Below are 18,170 nucleotides of genomic sequence, written 5' to 3' on the forward strand. Positions count from 1 at the left end.
TGGTGGTTGGATTAGTGCTGTTCCCATTTGAAAGAGTGAAATGTGCTCAAGAAAACAGAAGGGGGAGGCATTCTCAATGTGTTAAATAATACACATTGAGAAAAGTGCTATCAGTCTTTACAATATGGCTGAATGTTATAAAAGGAAGATAATCATATTAGAAACACCACAGTTTACCATTGTTCATCTTATCATCTTTTTTCTCCACAATATTAATCATTTTATAAATTGAAGTCTGCAGGACAATGGAAGAAAGCAGCAACAGTTCTGAAAAGGGATTTCTTCTCCTGGGATTTGCAGATGAGCCCCAACTAGAAAGGATCCTTTTTGTCATAATTTTGCTTTTCTACATCTTGAACATCCTGGGGAACACTCTCATCATTTTGGTGTCTTGTTTAGCCCCCAAACTCCACACTCCAATGTATTTTTTCCTCAGCAATCTTTCTTGTGTGGATATCTGCTTTACCACCAGTGTTGCCCCACAGTTGCTGGTTACCATGAATAACAAAGAAAAAAACATGAGCTACAGTGGATGTGTGGCCCAGCTCTATGTGGCCATGGGGTTAGGCTCCTCTGAGTGTATTCTCCTGGCAGTCATGGCTTATGACCGATATGCTGCTGTGTGCCAGCCTCTGAAATACACAACTATAATGCATCCTCAGCTCTGTGCATCCCTGGCTGGTGTAGCGTGGCTCAGTGGACTCATCACCTCCTTAATTCAGTGCTCCCTTACTGTGCAGCTACCCCTTTGTGGTCATCGCAAACTGGACCACATTTTCTGTGAGGTTCCTGTGCTCATTAAACTGGCCTGTGTGGACACAACTTTCAATGAAGTAGAACTCTTTGTGGCTAGTGTGATTTTTCTAATTGTCCCTGTGTCACTCATCTTAATCTCCTATGGCTTTATAACAAAAGCTGTGCTGAGGATAAAATCAGCAGCAGGGCGCCAGAAGGCCTTTGGGACTTGTTCTTCCCATCTGATTGTGGTCATTATTTTCTATGGAACCATCATTTTTATGTACCTTCAACCAGCCAAAAGTAGCTCAAAAAACCAGGGAAAATTTGTCTCTCTTTTCTACACCATAGTCACCCCAGTCTTAAACCCCATTATTTATACTCTGAGAAACAAAGATGTGAAAGGGGCCTTGAGAACACTGGTAATGAGAAATGTTCTTGTTTCAGAAAATATATGACTTGCGGGTATAAAGTTAGTGGGCTATTTTTAGCTCATAGATTATTTGTTCTATGTTCTGGGTTGTTTTTAAACAATAACATAAGGAATAGTAAAAGCCACAGAATTCTGTAAGAAGCTAACATACTCCAGGCACAGTTTTTCACTCTTCCCAAACATCTTTTGCATGAATCCAAGACCTTATGTTCTATCTGCTTTGCTCTTCTTCGACATGCCATCAACTTTCATGCACAAATTTTTTCACTCTGGAGTCCATGTTTAGCTTGTAAACTACTTATTCCTAAAAGCTCAACTGAAATGTTACCTGCAGATTCCCCAACTTCTTGGAAATATCATTCATCTCACCTCTGTGAAAAAATTGTGTCATAATATATGTTTCCATGAAACATGAAATGTACTTTATTTCTACAATTCACATACACTGTATATATATATACATAGCAGACATAATATGTATGTTATATATCATGTGTATACACATATATTTCCAAGTTTATAACATATTATATGTATATACATGGCATGATATGTAACATATGTATTAGGTACATATATATGTATAATATATAATATATAACAATTTCCCCATTAGTTTAAACCAGGGAATGGACAGGTTTCACTATTTTGGCTTATTTATATTATAAAAAACATAAAACTAATTCAGAATTGTGATACACTGATTATATTTGTAATGTAAATTATGACTTTATTATTAAAATAATGAAATGGGTAACCTTTTATTAAGTTGATCAATTCACATATTATTTATTTCCTTCTCTTAAAGGATTTAGAAAGTGAGTGAAAGTGAAAGAAAAGTGTGTGTCATTCTATTGTCTCTCTGTCCAAAGAGAGTGAAATTTGTCAATTTCAAGTATTTTAACAGAATTGTGCATCTATAGAAAAACTGATTTAATCTACAAACTTACTTTACTTTCATTTTTATTATGACACAACAAGGCAAAAAGAAGGATGAAAACATCAATGAAAATAAGAAGTATAATTCATACAGAATCTCTGTGGGCTTTCATGTGATTTAAACTTATGGGGAATGAACCATAAACTTAAGGGCTTCAGAGGGGAGGGGGGTGGGGGATTGGGATAGGTCGGTGATGGGTATTAAGGAGGGCACATATTGCATGGAGCACTGGGTGTTATACGCAAATAATGAATCATGGAACACTACATCAAAAACTAAGGGTGTACTGTATGGTGACATAACATAACATAACATAATAAAAATTAATAAAAAAACTTATGATGACAAAAAAGAAAACTGAGGGTCATTTAAAATTCATCTTTGTATCAAAATGTCATTGTCAATCTACAAGAGCTGAAGAGAAAATTTAGACCTGACTCTATTTCCAAAGACAAGTTTGAAGACAAAAAGCCTGCATGCATAAGAAAGAAAATCAGGAAAATTTTCTCAATAAATCAGTGATGCCTCTCCAAAGACACCTTCTGTAATTTATACCCCTTAAACATCTTGATAACAACTGAAATAATGAATATTTAGTTTATGAGAAAGAAAAGACATAAAAGATTAGTTGAGTTTGCCTTCTAGAATTTTCAAATATGAATAACATATTCACTAATGGGAGGACGAGTTGGGAACCTGGTGGGAGATGTTAAGGAACACAAGCTTTCATTTATAACATGCAAAGTGAGAAGTTATATAAATAACCTCATTTTTATAGAAGGATTACTTTTTTATACCCAGAAAAGCATGTCAAGAAACACACACACACACACACACATCAGAATAAAAATCTATTTAAATAAAATTAGGCATCCATGACACAAAAAAGATTACATTTAATAAAACAAACTGCAAAAATGAAAAGAAAATCAGATATGAAGTAAAGAACATAACACAAGTCTCCTGGGTGATTCAGTTGGTTAAACATCTGACTTGGTCTCAGCTCAGCTCTTGATCTCAGGGTTGTGAGTTCAAGCCTTGCATTGGGCTTCATGGTGGGTGTGGAGTCTACTAATTTAAAAAAATAATAATAATAACACAAAATTTACAAAGTACAATAAAATTTCAAAGACAAATTTAAAACCTACATTAGGGTAACATAAAAAAGAATTTCCATTGAAAAAAATTAAATTACTACTATACACAACAAATTACTGCTAATGTAGTTAAGGAAAAAATGCAGATATAACAAAACTTAAAAAATAAATATGCTATGCTATACAAAAAAGAGATAATAGGAAAATCCTGCAAAAATAAACCAGGAAATAATATAACAGGAACAACAAACTCATTGAAAGCAAGTTTAATAAAATGACTTATTGGAAATGAAACACATTTGAAAAAAATCCAGTTACTATTTTTTGTGTAATGCCAAGTTTTTCTATGATGATATATTTATATTTCTTTTGCAGTCATAGTGCATATACAATTCTATATTATCTTCTTCATTTGTAATATTGCAAGCTTTTCTATTATGACTGAATAATCTCCAAAAATATCCAAAATTTATAATTTTTTCCTTACAATTGGAGGGTTTACATTTTCCTTTAATTAATAGCTGCATTGAACATACCTGCACATTTTTAGACTATGTTTATTATTATGTGCTTATAAGGCATTTTTATGTATTTTATTTTTTTATAATAATATTTTTATTATATTATGTTAGTCACCATACAATATATCCCTGTTTTTTAATGCAAAATTTGATGATTCATTAGTTGCATATAACACCCAGTGCACCATGCAATACATGCCCTCCTTACTACCCATTAGCAGCCTATCCCATTCCCCCTCTTCCCTCTGAAGCCCACAGTTTGTTTCTCAGAGTCCATAGTTTCTCATGCTTCATTCCCCCTTCTAATTACCCCCCTTTCTTTATCCCTTTCTTCTCCTACCCATCTTCCTAGCTCTTATGTTCCATAGATGAGATAAACCATATGATAATTGTCTTTCTCTGCTTGACTTATTTCCCTTAGCATTATCTCCTCCAGTGCAGTCCATGTTGCAGCAAATGTTGAGAAATCCTTCTTTCTGATACCTGAGTAATATTCCATTGTATATATGGACCACAACTTCTTAATCCAGTCATCTGTTGAAGGGTATCTCGGCTCCTTCCATGATTTAGCTATTGTGGAAAATGCTGCTATGAACATTGGGGTACATATGGCCCTTCTCTTCACTACATCTGTATCTTTGGGGTATATACCCAGTAGTGCAATGGTTGGATCATAGGGTAGCTCTATTTTTAACTTTTTAAGGGACCTCCACACTGTTTTCCAGAGTGGCTGTACTAACCTGCATTCCCACCAGCAATGAAGGAGGGATCCCCTTTCTCCACATCCTCTCCAACAATTGTTGTTTCTTGCCTTGTCAATCTTTGCCATCCTAACTGGTGTAAGGTGGTATCTTAGTGTGGTTTTGATTTGAATTATCCATCATGACCAAGTGGGATTCATCCCTGGGATACAAGGGCGGTTCAACATTCGCAAATCTATCAGTGTCATAGATTTTATCAACAAGAAAAAAGCCAAAAATCATATAATTCTCTCAATAGATGCAGAAAAAGCATTTGACAAAATACAGCATCGTTTCCTGATTAAAACACTTCAGAGTGTAGGGATAGAGTACATTCCTCAATCTCAAAAAACCATCTATGAAAAGCCTACAGCAAATATCATTCTCAATGGGAAAAAGCTGGAAGCCTTTCCCTGAAGATCAGGAACACAGCAAGGATGCCCACTCTTGCCACTATTATTCAACATAGTACTAGAAGTCCTTACAACAGCAATCAGACGACAAAAAGGGATCAAAAGTATCCAAATCGGCAAAGAAGAAGTCAAACTGTCTCTCTTCACAGATGACATGATACTCTATATGGAAAACCCAGAAGAATCCACTCCCAAACTACTAGAAGTTAGAGAGCAATTCAGTAATGTAGCGGGATACCAAATCAATGCTCAGAAATCAGTTGCATTTCTATACACAAACAATGAGAATGAAGAAAGAGAAATTAGGGAATCCATCCCATTTACAATAGCACCAAAAACCATACGTTACCTTGGAATTAACTTAACCAGAGACATAAAGGATCTATACTCTAGAAACTACAAATCACTCTTGAAAGACATTGAAGAAGACACAAAAAGATGGGAAAATATTCCATGCTCATGGATTGGAAGATTAAAAATAGATGGGGCGCCTGGGTGGCACAGCGGTTAATCGTCTGCCTTCGGCTCAGGGCGTGATCCCGGTGTTACCGGATCGAGTCCCCACATCAGGCTCTTCCGCTATGAGCCTGCTTCTTCCTCTCCCACTCCCCCTGCTTGTGTTCCCTCTCTCGCTGGCTGTCTCTCTCTGTCGAATAAATAAATAAAATCTTTAAAAAAAAAAAAATAGTTAAAATGCCTATGCTACCCAGAGCAATGTACACTTTCAATGCCATCCCAATCAAAATACCAATGACATTTTTCAACGAATTGGAACAAACAGCCCTTAAATTTGTGTGGAACCAGAAAAAGCCCCGAATCACCAAGGAACTGTTGAAAAGGATAAACAAAGCTGGGGGCATCACAATGTCAGATTTCGAGCTGTACTACAAAGCTGTGATCACAAAGACAGCATGGTACTTGCACAGAAACAGACACATAGACCAATGGAACAGAATAGAGAACCCTGAAATGGACCCTCAGCTCTTTGGGCAACTAATCTTTGACAAAGCAGGAAAAAACATCCAGTGGAAAAAAGACAGTCTCTTCAATAAATGGTGCTAGGAAAATTGGACAGCTACATGCAAAAGAATGAAACTTGACCACTCTCTCACACCATACACAAAGAGAAACTCCAAATGGATGAAAGACCTCTATGGGAGACAGGAATCCATCAAAATCCTAGAGGAGAGCATAGGCAGCAACCTCTACGACATCAGCCACAGCAACCGTTTTCATGACACATCTCCAAAGGCAAGAGAAACAAAAGATAAAATGAACTTGTGGGACTTCATCAAGATAAATAGCTTCTGCACAGCCAAGGAAACAGTAGAAAAAAAAAAAAACTAAGAGGCAGCCCACGGAATGGAGAATATATTTGCAAATGATACTACAGATAAAAGATCTACAAAGATCTACAAAGAACTTCTCAAACTCAATACACGAGAAACAAACAAATCATAGAATGGGCAGAAGATATGAACAGACACTTTTCCAATGAAGACATACAAATGGCTAACAGACACATGAAAAAATGTTCAAAATCATTACCCATCAGGGAAATTCAATTTATTAGGCATTTTTAGAAATGCAATTGGTAAGCCAAAACTGGTATACGTAAGTCACTTTACACATATTAACAATTTGCTTTCTAAAATAGTTTTCCATGTTATTCCTACAAGAAAAAGGCAGTCTTATGTCATTATATAATCATTCAATATTGTAGTTTTTTAAAACTATACAATGAAAAAATGGTATAATAAACATATGGTTCTAAAACTCCTCCAAATACCATGAAATGGAGAAATGTGTGTGTGTGTGTGTGTGTGTGTGTGTGTGTGTTTAATAAGAAAGCAAGGAAACAATACCCTTTGTCAGAAATACTGAAGAACTCAAGGAAAAGAGAAATATAAAAGATCTTAGAAAACAAAAATTAAGGGAACCCATAGCACAAGATCCACCCCAAATTGTAAGTAAAAGAAATGGAAATACTTTGATTTTTGAAGCTCATAGGCACAGAGACAGGAATTATAAAGAGGTTCATATAGGATTATTTTTAGGGAAGTGAGTATAAAGACTGCCATTTTACATATGTACCAAGAAAAGCTATTCAATTCAATCAGTGAAAAAGAATCATTATAATGATCAGCAAATAAAAAAGTCTTCCCTACATATGACGTGGGAGTTTCAAAAAGTAGATGCTTTTAATTTACTTCTTCAAAATCAAGTGCATACAAATCAATTTCTCTTACAAAGAAATATCACATTTTACATTTTAATTTTAAGAGAAACAAATTTTCATAATTTTTATAGATATATTGTAACTTTTATATTGTGCTTTTATAATCCTATTTCTTTTTTAAAAAGATGTTATTTATTTATCTGAGAGAGAATATGAGCAGGTGGAGAGGTAGAGGGAGAGGGAGAAGCAGACTCCCAGCTGAGCACGGAGCCTGATGCAGGACTGGATCACAGAACCCAAGGATCATGACTTTAGCTGAGGCAAATGCTTAACCACCTGAGCCAGCCAGGGTTACTTATAGTCCTATATTTTTGATATATGATGTGCCCTAAAGTGAAATATATAGTACTTCAAAGAAACATGTTTTATTCTTAGCTAACAATGTATTTCATATACAAATTGGTTTCAATCTGTGTTTAAAGTCTAGATCTTTAATATATTCTATAAAGCTTTCATAGAATTAAATGTCCTATTGTCTATATATGCTTATGTTACTGATAAGTGTTATTGTATGCCTGAGACAAAACTTAGTTGTTAGAATCTTCTATCATATTCTTAGGAGCAAAAGCCATAATTTCTCTCTCTCTCTTTTTTTATTTAAATTCAATTATCCAACATATAGTACATCATTTGTTTCAGATGTAGAGTTGAATAATTCATCAGTTCCCTCTAACTCCCAAATCTCATTTAATCATATGACCTCCATAATGTCCATTACCCAGTTATTCACCCCATCCTCCCACACTTCCCCACCAGCAAACCTCAGTGTGTTTCCTGTAGTTAAGAGTCTCTCATGGTTTTTCTCTTGCACTGATGAATTCCCATTCAGTTTTTGCTCCGTTCTCCTAAGATCCCCTGTGCTGTTTCTTGTATTAAGCACATGCATGAAATCATATGATAATTTTCTTTCCTGAGAGTTTTATTTGACTGAGCATAAAACCCTCCAGTTCCTTCCATGATGATGTGAATGGCTAAGCATTCATCCTATCTGATGGCTGAGTAATATTCCATTCTATATATATACACCATATCTTCATTATCCATTTATCTGTTGAAGGACATCTTGGCTCCTTCCACAGTTTGGCTGTTGTGGATGTTGCTGCTATGAACATTAGGGTGCATGTGCCCCTTCTTTTCACTAAATCTGTATCTTTGGGGTAAATACTTAGTAGTGCAATTGCTCAGTTGTAGGTAGCTCTATTTTTAATGTCTTGAGGAACAACCATAATGTTTTCCAGAGTACTGTACCAGCTTAAATTCCCACCAACAGTGCAAGAGGGTTCCCCTTTCTCCACATCCTCACCTACAATTGTTTTTTCCTGTCTTGTTAATTTAACCATTCTAACTGGTGTAAGGTGGTATCTCATTGTGGTTTTGATTTGTATTTCCCTGATGGCTGCTGATGTTGGACATTTTTTTTATGTGTCTCTTAGCCATTTGTATCTCTTTTTGGAGAAGTTTTTGTTCATGTCTTCTGCCCATTTCTTGACTGGATTATTTGTTTTTTGTGTGTTGAGTTTGAGAAGTTCTTTATAGATCTTGGATAACAACCCCTTATATGTATTGTCTTTGCAAATATCTTCTCCCACTTTGCAGATTACCTCTTAGTTTTGTTGACTGTTTCCATTGCTGTGCAGAAGTTTTTATCTTGATGAAATCCCAAAAGTTCATTTTTGCTTTTATTTCCCTTGCCTTTAGAGATGTCTCTTTCAAGAAATTGCTGTGGCCTATGAAGAAAAGGTTACTATCTATGTTCTCCTCTAGGATTTTGATGGACTCCTGTTGCACAATGAGATCTTTCATTCATTTTGATTTTATCTTTGTTTATGCTGTAAGAGAATGGCCTAGTTTCATTCTTCTACATGTAGCTTTCCAGTTTTCCCAATACCATTTATTGAAGAGACTGTCTTTGTTTCCATTGGATATTCTTTCCAGCTTTGTAGAAGATTACTTGACCATAGATTTGAAGGTCCATTCCTGGGTATTCGATTCTGTTCCTTTGATCTATGTGTCTGTTTTTGTGCCAACACCATGCTGCCTTGATGCTCACAACTTGAAGTCAGGTATTGTGATGCCTGCAGCTTTGGATTCTTTTAAACATTCCCCTGGCAATTCAGGGTATTTTCTGGTTCCATACAAATCTTAGGATTGTCTGTTCCAGTCTGTGAAAAATATTGATGGTATTTTGATAGGGATTGCATTGAACGTGCAGATTGCTCTGGACAGCATACACATTTTCAAAAAGTTTATTTCTCTAATCCATGAGCATGGAATATTTTTCCATCTTTTTGTGTCTTCCTCAAATTCCTTCATAAGTGTTCCATAGTTTCTAGAGTACAGACCCTTTACATCATTGGTTAGGTTTATTCCTAAGTATCTTATGGATTTTTGGTGCTATTCTAAATGGGATTGATTCCTTAATTTCTCTTTCTTCGGTTACATAGTTAGCGTATAGAAATGAAACCGATTTCTGTGCATTGATTTTGTACCTGCCATGTTGCTGAATTGCTGTAGGAGTTCTCCCAATTTGGGGGTTTTCCACAGACAGTATTATGTCATCTGGAAGAGAGAGAGTTTAAGTACTTCTTTGCCAATTTGAATATTTTTAAATATTTGTTGTCTGATTGATGAGGCTAGGATTTCTAGTAATATCTTGAATAATAACAGTGAGAGTGGGAATCCATGTGTGTTCTTGACCTTAAGGTAAAAGCTCTCAGTTTTTCCCCATTGAGAATGATATTTGATGTGAGCTTTCCATATATGGCTTTTATGATAGTGGGGTATGTTCCCTACACTGTGGAAAGTTTAATCAAGAAAGGATGCTGTGTTTTGTCAGATGCTTTTTTGCATCAATAGAGAGGATCATATGGTTATTCTCTTTTCTTTGGTTAATGTGATCTATCACACTGATTGATTTGTGATTATTGAATGACCTTGCAGCCCAGGAATAAATCCCACTTTGTCATGGTGAATAATCCTTTTATTCTACTGTTGGGACATTGGTAAGTAACTTGGTGAGTATTTTGGCATTCATATTCATCAGGGATATTGGTCTGTAATTCTCCTTTTTGATGAGGTCTTTATCTGGTTTTGGAATCAAGCTATGCTGTCCTCATAGAACAAGTTTGGAAGTTTTCCTTCCATTCCTGTTTTTGGAAACAGCTTCAGTAGAATAGTTATGATTTCTTCTTTAAATGTTTGGTAGAATCCCCTGGGAAGCCAACTGGCCTAGGACTCTTGTTTGTTGGGAGGTTCTTGATGACTGTTTCAATTCCCATGATGGTTATTGATCTGTTCAGATTGTTTATTTCTTCCTATTTCAGGGTTGATAGTTTGTAATTTTCCAGGAATGCACCCATCTCTTCCAGATAGCTTAATTTTTGACATATACTTGCTTGTAATAATTTCTAATAGTTGTTTCTGTTTCCTTGGTCTTAGTCGTGATCTCACCCCTTTCATTCTGGATTTTATTGATTTTGGTCCTTCCATTTTCTCTTGGATAAGTCTGGCCAGATGTTAATTGATCTTATTAATTCTTACAAAGAATGAACTTCTAGTTTCATTGATCTGTTCTACTGTTTTTCTGGTTTCTATTTCAATGATTTCTGCTCTAATCTTTATGATTTCTCTTCTCTTGTTCGGCTTAGGTCTTATTTGCTGTTCTTTCTCCGGGGTTTTCTAATTTCTTGATAGTGCCTTAGATGACTACGTACTTTTATCATAGGACTGCCTTTGCAGTATCCCATAGGTTTTAGACCTATGTGTTTTTATTCTCAATATATTCAATGAATTGTTTAAGTTCTTCATTAACATCCTGGTTGACCCTATAATTCTTTAGCAGGATGCTCTTTAACTTCAAAGTGTTTGAGTTTATCCAAATTTCTTCTTGTGGCTGAGTTCCAGTTTCAAAGCACTGTGGCCTGAGAAATATGCATGGGATAATCTGAATCTTTTGGTATAGGTTAAGATCTGATTTGTGACCCAGTATGTGATCTATTCTGGAGAACATTCCATGTGCACTTGAGAAGAATGTGTAGTCTATTGTTTTAGGATGGAATGCTCTGTATATTTCTACGAAGTCCATCTGGTCCAATGTGTATTTCAAAGCTCTTTGTTTTTTGTTGATCTTCTGCTTAGATGATCTGTCTATTGCTGTGAGTGGTGTGTTAGAGTTTCCTACTATTATCGTATTATTATCCATGTGTTTCTTTATTTTGGTTATTAATTGCTGTATATAATGGGCTGCTCCCATGTTGGGGGCGTAGATATTTACAATTGCTAGATCTTCTTGTTGGAGAGAACCTATAAGTATAATCTAGAGTGTCCTTCTACATCTCTTACTATGGTCTATGGTTTGAAATCTAATTTGCCAGATATAAGGATCGCTACTCCGGTTTTCTTTTGAGATCCATTACCGTGGTAAATGGTTCTCCATCCCCTCATTTTCCATCTGGAGGTGTCTTTAGGTTCAAAATGAGTCTCTTGTAGACAGCATATGGATAAGTCCTGCTTTTTTATCCATTCTAAAATCGAGTGTCTTTTCATGGGAACATTCAGCCCATCTACAAGTAGAGTAACTATTGAAAGATATAAATTTGGTGCCACTGTATTGCCTGTAAAGTCCCTGTTTCTCTACATTTTCTCTGTTTCTTTCTGGCCTCTGTGACTCTTGGGTTCTCTCTTCGACTGCAGAATCCCTTTTAATAATTTTTGTAGGGCTGACTTGGTGGTCACATATTCTTCAATTTCTGTCTGTCCTGAAAGCTCTTTATCTCTCCACCTGTCCTCAATAACTTCTTACTGGATAAAGTATTCTTGGCTGCATGTTCTTTTCATTTAGGGCCCTGAATATGTCTTGCCAGCCCTTTCTGGCTTACTAGACTCTGTGGACAGATGTGATTTATTTTGATGTTCATTCCTCCATATGTAAAGAACCTCATCTCCCTAGCTACTCTCAGGATAGTTTCTTTGGCTGTAAAATTTGCAGGCTTCACTATTATATGTCAGGCTGTTGGTCTATTTTTTTGGGGGGGGGGCAGAAGGGTCCTCTCTGCCTCTTGGACTCAAATGCTTGTTTTCTTCCCCAGATTAGGGAAGTTCTCAGCTCTGACTTGCTCAAAGACACCTTCTCTCTCTGTCTCTCTCTCTGTCTCTCTCCAACCCTTCAGGGATCCCAATAATTCTTATATGGGAAGGTTTCATGGAATCATTAATCTTTCCAATCCTTTTCTCATGTGCTACTAGCAGCCTACCTCTCTTTTCCTCAACTTCCTTTCATTCCATCAGCTTATCTTCTATATCATTGATTTTCTCATCTGCCTCATTTACCCTGGCTGTTAGAGAATCCCATTTAGACTTCATTTCATTCATAGCATTTTTTTTTTTAGTTTGGACTGTTTAGATCATATCTGCTTTTAGAGATTCTATAATGTCACTAATGCTTTTTCAACCCTAGCTATTGTCTTTATGTTTGTTATCCCAAGTTCTATCTCTGACATCTTGCTTATATCCATATCCATTAGTTCAGTGGCAGAGGATATTGTCTCTCTTTGTTTTCCTCATTAAGAGTCCTCCTCCTAGTCATTCTGTTGGGGGATGGTTAGTGATTGAGCAGAGTCCAAAATATCAACTATGATTCAAGCAAGGTGCACCTTAGCAAAATCTGGCCTTTTTGAAAGCCACCACAGAAAAACAAAGCCAAAATAAAACACAATAATAAAGTTTAAAAAACTTAAAATTCAAGTAAAAAAGAGGGTAAGTGTAAGGGGGCTTTATTCTCTAAGTGTAGTGTTTCAGTTGTTCCTGGGTGTATTTTGGTCTGTGTGTTAGAGGACAATACACCCAAAAATTACAAGTGTATTTTGGTCTGTGTGTTAGAGGACAATACATCCAAAAATTACAAGAAAAGTAAAACTCGTGTGTGTGTGTGTGTGTGTGTGTGTGTGTATACATATATATATATATATATATATTCACACACTGGTATAGATACACACACACACACACACACACACACATATATATATATATATATATATTCACACACTGGTATAGATATATACACACAAAGAAAATTGAATAGAGTGAAAAAAGTCTCAAATAAATAACATATCTATAATATATAGTTGTGAAAATACAAGTAAAAAGTGACTATGAAATATAAGTTGATATAATAAACATCTAGTAGAAATAAGAAGAAAGTAAAAAGAAAAAAACAGAAAAAGCATAAAAAACGAAATGAAAGGAATGGAGAATTTTATCTGAAAAATAAATAATCATAAGTCCACTCCTGAACCTCAATATACAATTTTCCCTGGTATCGGGATTTTACAATCTTATAGGATCCATATGATTGTCGTCCACCTGTTCTTACCAATCTGTCTTCTTGGGGTGTGGGCTACTGAGCTGTTTCTCAGGTAACCCTGCCTGTGCAGAGTTGCCCCACCCCGTGTCAGAGGATTGGGCTCAGTGAAACTGTTCCTCTGTGTGGTTTTTGTTCCCTGAGGGCTTCCCATACCTCCTCAGAGGATCAGAAAAAAAAGGCCTTGACCAAAACTCTGGCCCAGAGCAGAAAATTCACAATCTGTCCTCTTTAATAAAGTGTCTTCTCTATCTATGAAAAAGTGTCTTCTCTATCTATGCACCATGGAAAACCACAGCCTTCCCTGGTATGCGTTCACAGAAACTTTCTCAGAGGTATTGGGAGTGCCACTGCCCTTTGTGATTCTAAGAACTCAAGCAGCCACGTGCTTGCGCAGACACCTGAAGGTCCTGGATCTTTTGGGTGCTGCTCTAAAGACCTTTCCAAGCCGCTACTGCTCTGCAAGTTTTTGCCTGGTCTCAGGTGCAGGTTTCAGATTTTTTTCAGGTTGTCCAACAAAAGAGTGATCATTGACCACTCCAGCTCATGGTTTCGGCGGTTGGAGCTGAAAGTCCCTTCGTGGGCTTGCTGACCATAACCTGTTTCCTGGTTCCACTGCTCAGGAAATTTACTACTTCAACAATCCCCTTTTTGCTCTGCTGTTCCTTATATCCTGAGACCCCAATGCCTTACCTAGATTTCTGCCTTTTCATTTCAGGAGCCCCTTTCAGAGAGGGATGTCTCTCACTAGAGCAGATTTCTAAGGGTTCCAAGTTTGTGCTCCAGTGTTATATCACTTTCCAGGAGCCAGCTTATGGAGGTTTCCTTCCCCTTCTGTCTATCCTCCAATATCTCCCTGCTGATCCATGACTCCCCATGTCCAATTGCAATAAGCAGTCGCTTTTCTGCTTGTAGAGATCCAGATATATATTCATACCTCTCAGGCTGATTTTGTTGGTGTTCAAAATGGTTTGATAGATATCCAGCTAAATTCAGGGGAACAGTTGAAATGGGGTTTCCTACTCCTCCACCATCTTGCCTTCTCCTCTTATTTATTTCATTTAAATTCAATTAGTGGACATATATTACGTCAGTAGTTTTCGATGTAGAGCTCAATGATTCATTAGTTGAGTATAACACCCAGCGATCAGGTGTTAGTTTCTGTTTGTCCTGGAAGCTCTTTATCTTCCCTTCCATTCTGAATGACAGCCTTGCTGGATAAAGTATTCTTCGCTGCATGGTTTTCTAATGGAGTACTCTGAATATATCATGCCAGCCCTTTCTGGCCTCCCAGGTCTCTGTGGATAGGTGTTCTACCAGTCTAACATTCCCACATTTGATAGTTAAGGACTTCTTGTCTTCAAGCTGCTTTCAGGATTTTCTCTTTCTCTCTGAAATGTGCAAGCTTCACTATTATATGTTGGGGTGTTGATGTATTTTTATAGATTTTGAGGGGGGTTCTCCTTACCCCCTGGACTTGAATGCCTGTTTACTTACCCAGATTAGGAAAGTTCTCAGCTATGATTTGCTCAAATACCTTCTGTCTCTCTCTCCGTCTTTCCTCTTCCTCTCAGACCCCAATTATTCTAATATTGTTTTGTTTTATGGTATCACTGATTTCTTGAAGCCTCCCCTCATGATCCAGTTGTTGTTTTCCTCTCCTTTCCTCGGATTCCTTACTTTCTATCATGTCTGCTATGTCACTGACTCTCCCTTGTGCCTCAGGTACCCTAGCTGTAGGAACCTCTACTGTTGATTGCATCTCTGCAATACCCTTTTTTATTTCAACCTGATTCAATCTTAGTTATTTTATTTCTCCAGAAAGGGATCCTCTGTGTTTTTTTCAAGCCCATCTAGTAACTTTATAATCATTATTCTGAATTCTAGATCCAGCATTGCACCAATATCCATGTTTATGAAGACTCTGGCAGCAAGTACTGCCCCTTGTTCTCTTTTCTGGGAATTTTTCCTTCTGGTCATTTTGTCCGGGGAAGAACAGATGAACAAGAGAACAACAACAACAACAACAAAATACATAAACCAAAAAGGAAAAAAAAAAAGGTCAAAAAAGAATAAAATAAAACAGGTAGACTGGGGGGGATGGGAAGATGGCAGAGGATTAGGGGACCCCTTTTTCAGCCGGTCCCCTGAGTCGAGTTGGATAGGTACCAGACCAGCCTGAACATCCACGGAATCAGCCTGAGACACAGGAAGATACATCTGGATCTCTACATATGAACATCTCTACATATGAAAATCTCCAGCGCTGAGTATTGAGGTACAAAGTGGGGAGCCATGAAACCGCGCACAGATATTGGAAGATAAACGGAAGGGGGAGGGAGCTGCTGCGTTCGGGCACCAGGAAGCAGTAGCCACCTGCACGGGGGAGCGGGCGAACTTGCGGACTGGCACCCACGAGAGAACAGACTATGACCGTGAGCGGGGAGCATGCACCACCAGACTTTTCACGGAGCCCCGTGTGCTCACTGGAACCAGACTGAGACTGGGAGCTCCTGGAGCATGCAGGGGGCATCTGGCAGCTGACTGTGTTAGAAACACAAAGGACAGAGAGAGACAAGCCCTGGAAATGAGGGCTGGGACGCCGGGTGTGGGGCGCACATCCCAGGACGCTGCAGGGTTGAGCAGCACCAACAGAAACAGAGTTAAAGTGGCCAGATCATCAGTGGAGAACGGTCAGCAATCCCCTCTGTTCTGTGACAGAGGCTGAGATTCAGCCACTGCTGCTCTGTCTCTCAGAAGAGGCACAGCAAACAGCCAGGGAAAGCCACCAGAGAACAAAAGCCTGGAAAGACCAGTTCACAGGGTGCCCATCCCCAACCCCCCTCACAAGAGACAGGGAGACTCTACCCAAACAGGGTTGCCTGAGTATCAGCATGGTTGACCCCTCCCCCAGAAGGCAGGCTGAAAAATCAAGAAGCCCACATCCCTAAGATCCCTATAAAACAAGGGAGCATGGCCTGGGTCCTGATCAATAATTTGGGCTCTGGACAACCCAGCAACTTCTCCTCATCAGAATGAGGAGAAGGAGAAATCCCCCCCAGCAAAGAAAAGACAATGAGTCTGTGGCATCTGCCACAGAACTAATGGATATGGATACAACTAAATTATCAGAAATGGAATTCAGAGTAACAATGGTCAAGACGATGTGTAGACTTGAAAAAAGTATTACTGAAAATGTTAATGAGAATATAGAATCTCTAAGGATGGAAATGAGAGCGAATCTAGCAGAAATTTAAAATTCTATGAGCCAAATGCAGGCAAAACTAGAGGCTCTTACGGCCAGGGTCACTGAGGCAGAAGAACGTATTAGCGAATTGGAGGATGGGTTAGTAGAAAAGCTAAAATAGAATCTGGACTTAAAAAAATCCACGCCCATGAGTGTAGGTTACAGGAGATTACTGACTCAATGAAACGTTCCAATGTCAGAATCATCGGCATCCCTGTGGGGGTGGAGAAAGAGAGAGGTCTAGAAGAGATATTTGAACAAATTGTAACTGAAAACTTCCCTAATCTAGCAAGGGAAACAAGCATTCATGTCCAAGAGGCAGAGAGGACCCCTCCCAAGCTCAACCACAACAAACCTATGCCATGTCATGTCATAGTGCAACTCACAAATATTAGATCCAAGGATGCAGTATTGAAAGTGGCCAGGGCAAGGAAATCTCTCACATACCAAGGCAAAGGTATCAGAATTACATCAGATCTGTCTACACAGACCTGGAATGAGAGAAAGGGTTGGGGGGGGGGCATTTTTAAAGCTCTTTCAGAGAAAAACATGAAGCCAAGGATCCTTTATCCAGCAAGGCTGTCATTCAGAATTGATTGAGAAATAAAGACCTTTCGGAATCGCCAGTCATTGACCAATTTCGTAACCACGAAACCAGCCCTACAAGAGATATTAAGGGGGGTTCTATAAAGGTAAAAAGGCCCCAAGAGTGATACAGAACAGAAAGTCACAACTGATAGAAAAAAGACTTTACTGGCAACATGGCATCATTAAAATCATATATCTCAATACTCAGTCTCAATGTAAATGGCCTGAATGCTCTCATAAATGCCACAGGGTTGCAGATTGGATAAAAAGAAATGACCCATCCATTTGCTGTCTACAAGAGATCATTTTGAACCCAAAGATACATTAAAAATAGTTCATAAAAAAAGAAACTAGTTTAAAAGGGAAGAAAAGGAAATTTCAACTAAAAGATTAAAGAATCATGAGAATGACCCTCAAGTTCTATATTTTCCTCTAGGGCAGGAGTTGTTCAATTCTGAGTAATGTGTAAACTTGGCATTCGCCTGATGATCCTGATGGTCGTCTGGGGGAGTGGCCTTTTGCACTGGTTCTCAGGTGTCTTTGTTTTGTTTTACAAACACAAAATGGAATACAGGGAAAGGAAGACCAAAATGAAGAATACATTCATAAAATTTAAATATAACAACGAAAATTTTTTAAGAAGACGTTAGAAAGAGGTGATAAAATAAGAAACTAGTCAAAAAGGAATTAAAAGAAAAAGAAAATTTTAAACTGAGAGACTAAAAAATCATTAAAAAAACCCAAATCTTTATTTCTATATAGTATTTTCTCCTAGCACAGGAGTTTTTCAATTCTGTGTGGCCCATAAACTGGTATTAGCCTGATGTTTCTGCTGGTCTTCTTGGGGAGGGGCCTG

At 37.7% G+C, this 18,170-nt stretch overlaps 1 protein-coding gene across 1 annotated transcript; it reads left to right on the forward strand.

The window, feature by feature from the left end:
• The first annotated feature begins 245 nt into the window (after nucleotides 1-245).
• LOC113261913 (olfactory receptor 2G6) lies at nucleotides 246-1,193 on the forward strand. The gene has a single exon (XM_026508224.2). The coding sequence runs from the start codon at nucleotides 246-248 to the stop codon at nucleotides 1,191-1,193; it is 948 nt and encodes a 315-aa protein (XP_026364009.2).
• The last annotated feature ends 16,977 nt before the right edge of the window (nucleotides 1,194-18,170 follow it).

The sequence above is a fragment of the Ursus arctos genome, unplaced genomic scaffold (genome assembly GCF_023065955.2).
Source record: "Ursus arctos isolate Adak ecotype North America unplaced genomic scaffold, UrsArc2.0 scaffold_5, whole genome shotgun sequence".
NCBI classification, from domain to species: Eukaryota; Metazoa; Chordata; class Mammalia; order Carnivora; family Ursidae; genus Ursus; species Ursus arctos.

Coding starts and splice junctions, on each gene's coding strand:
- LOC113261913 (XM_026508224.2), top strand. CDS start 246: ATGGAAGAAAGCAGCAACAGTTCTGAAAAGGGATTTCTTCTCCTGGGA.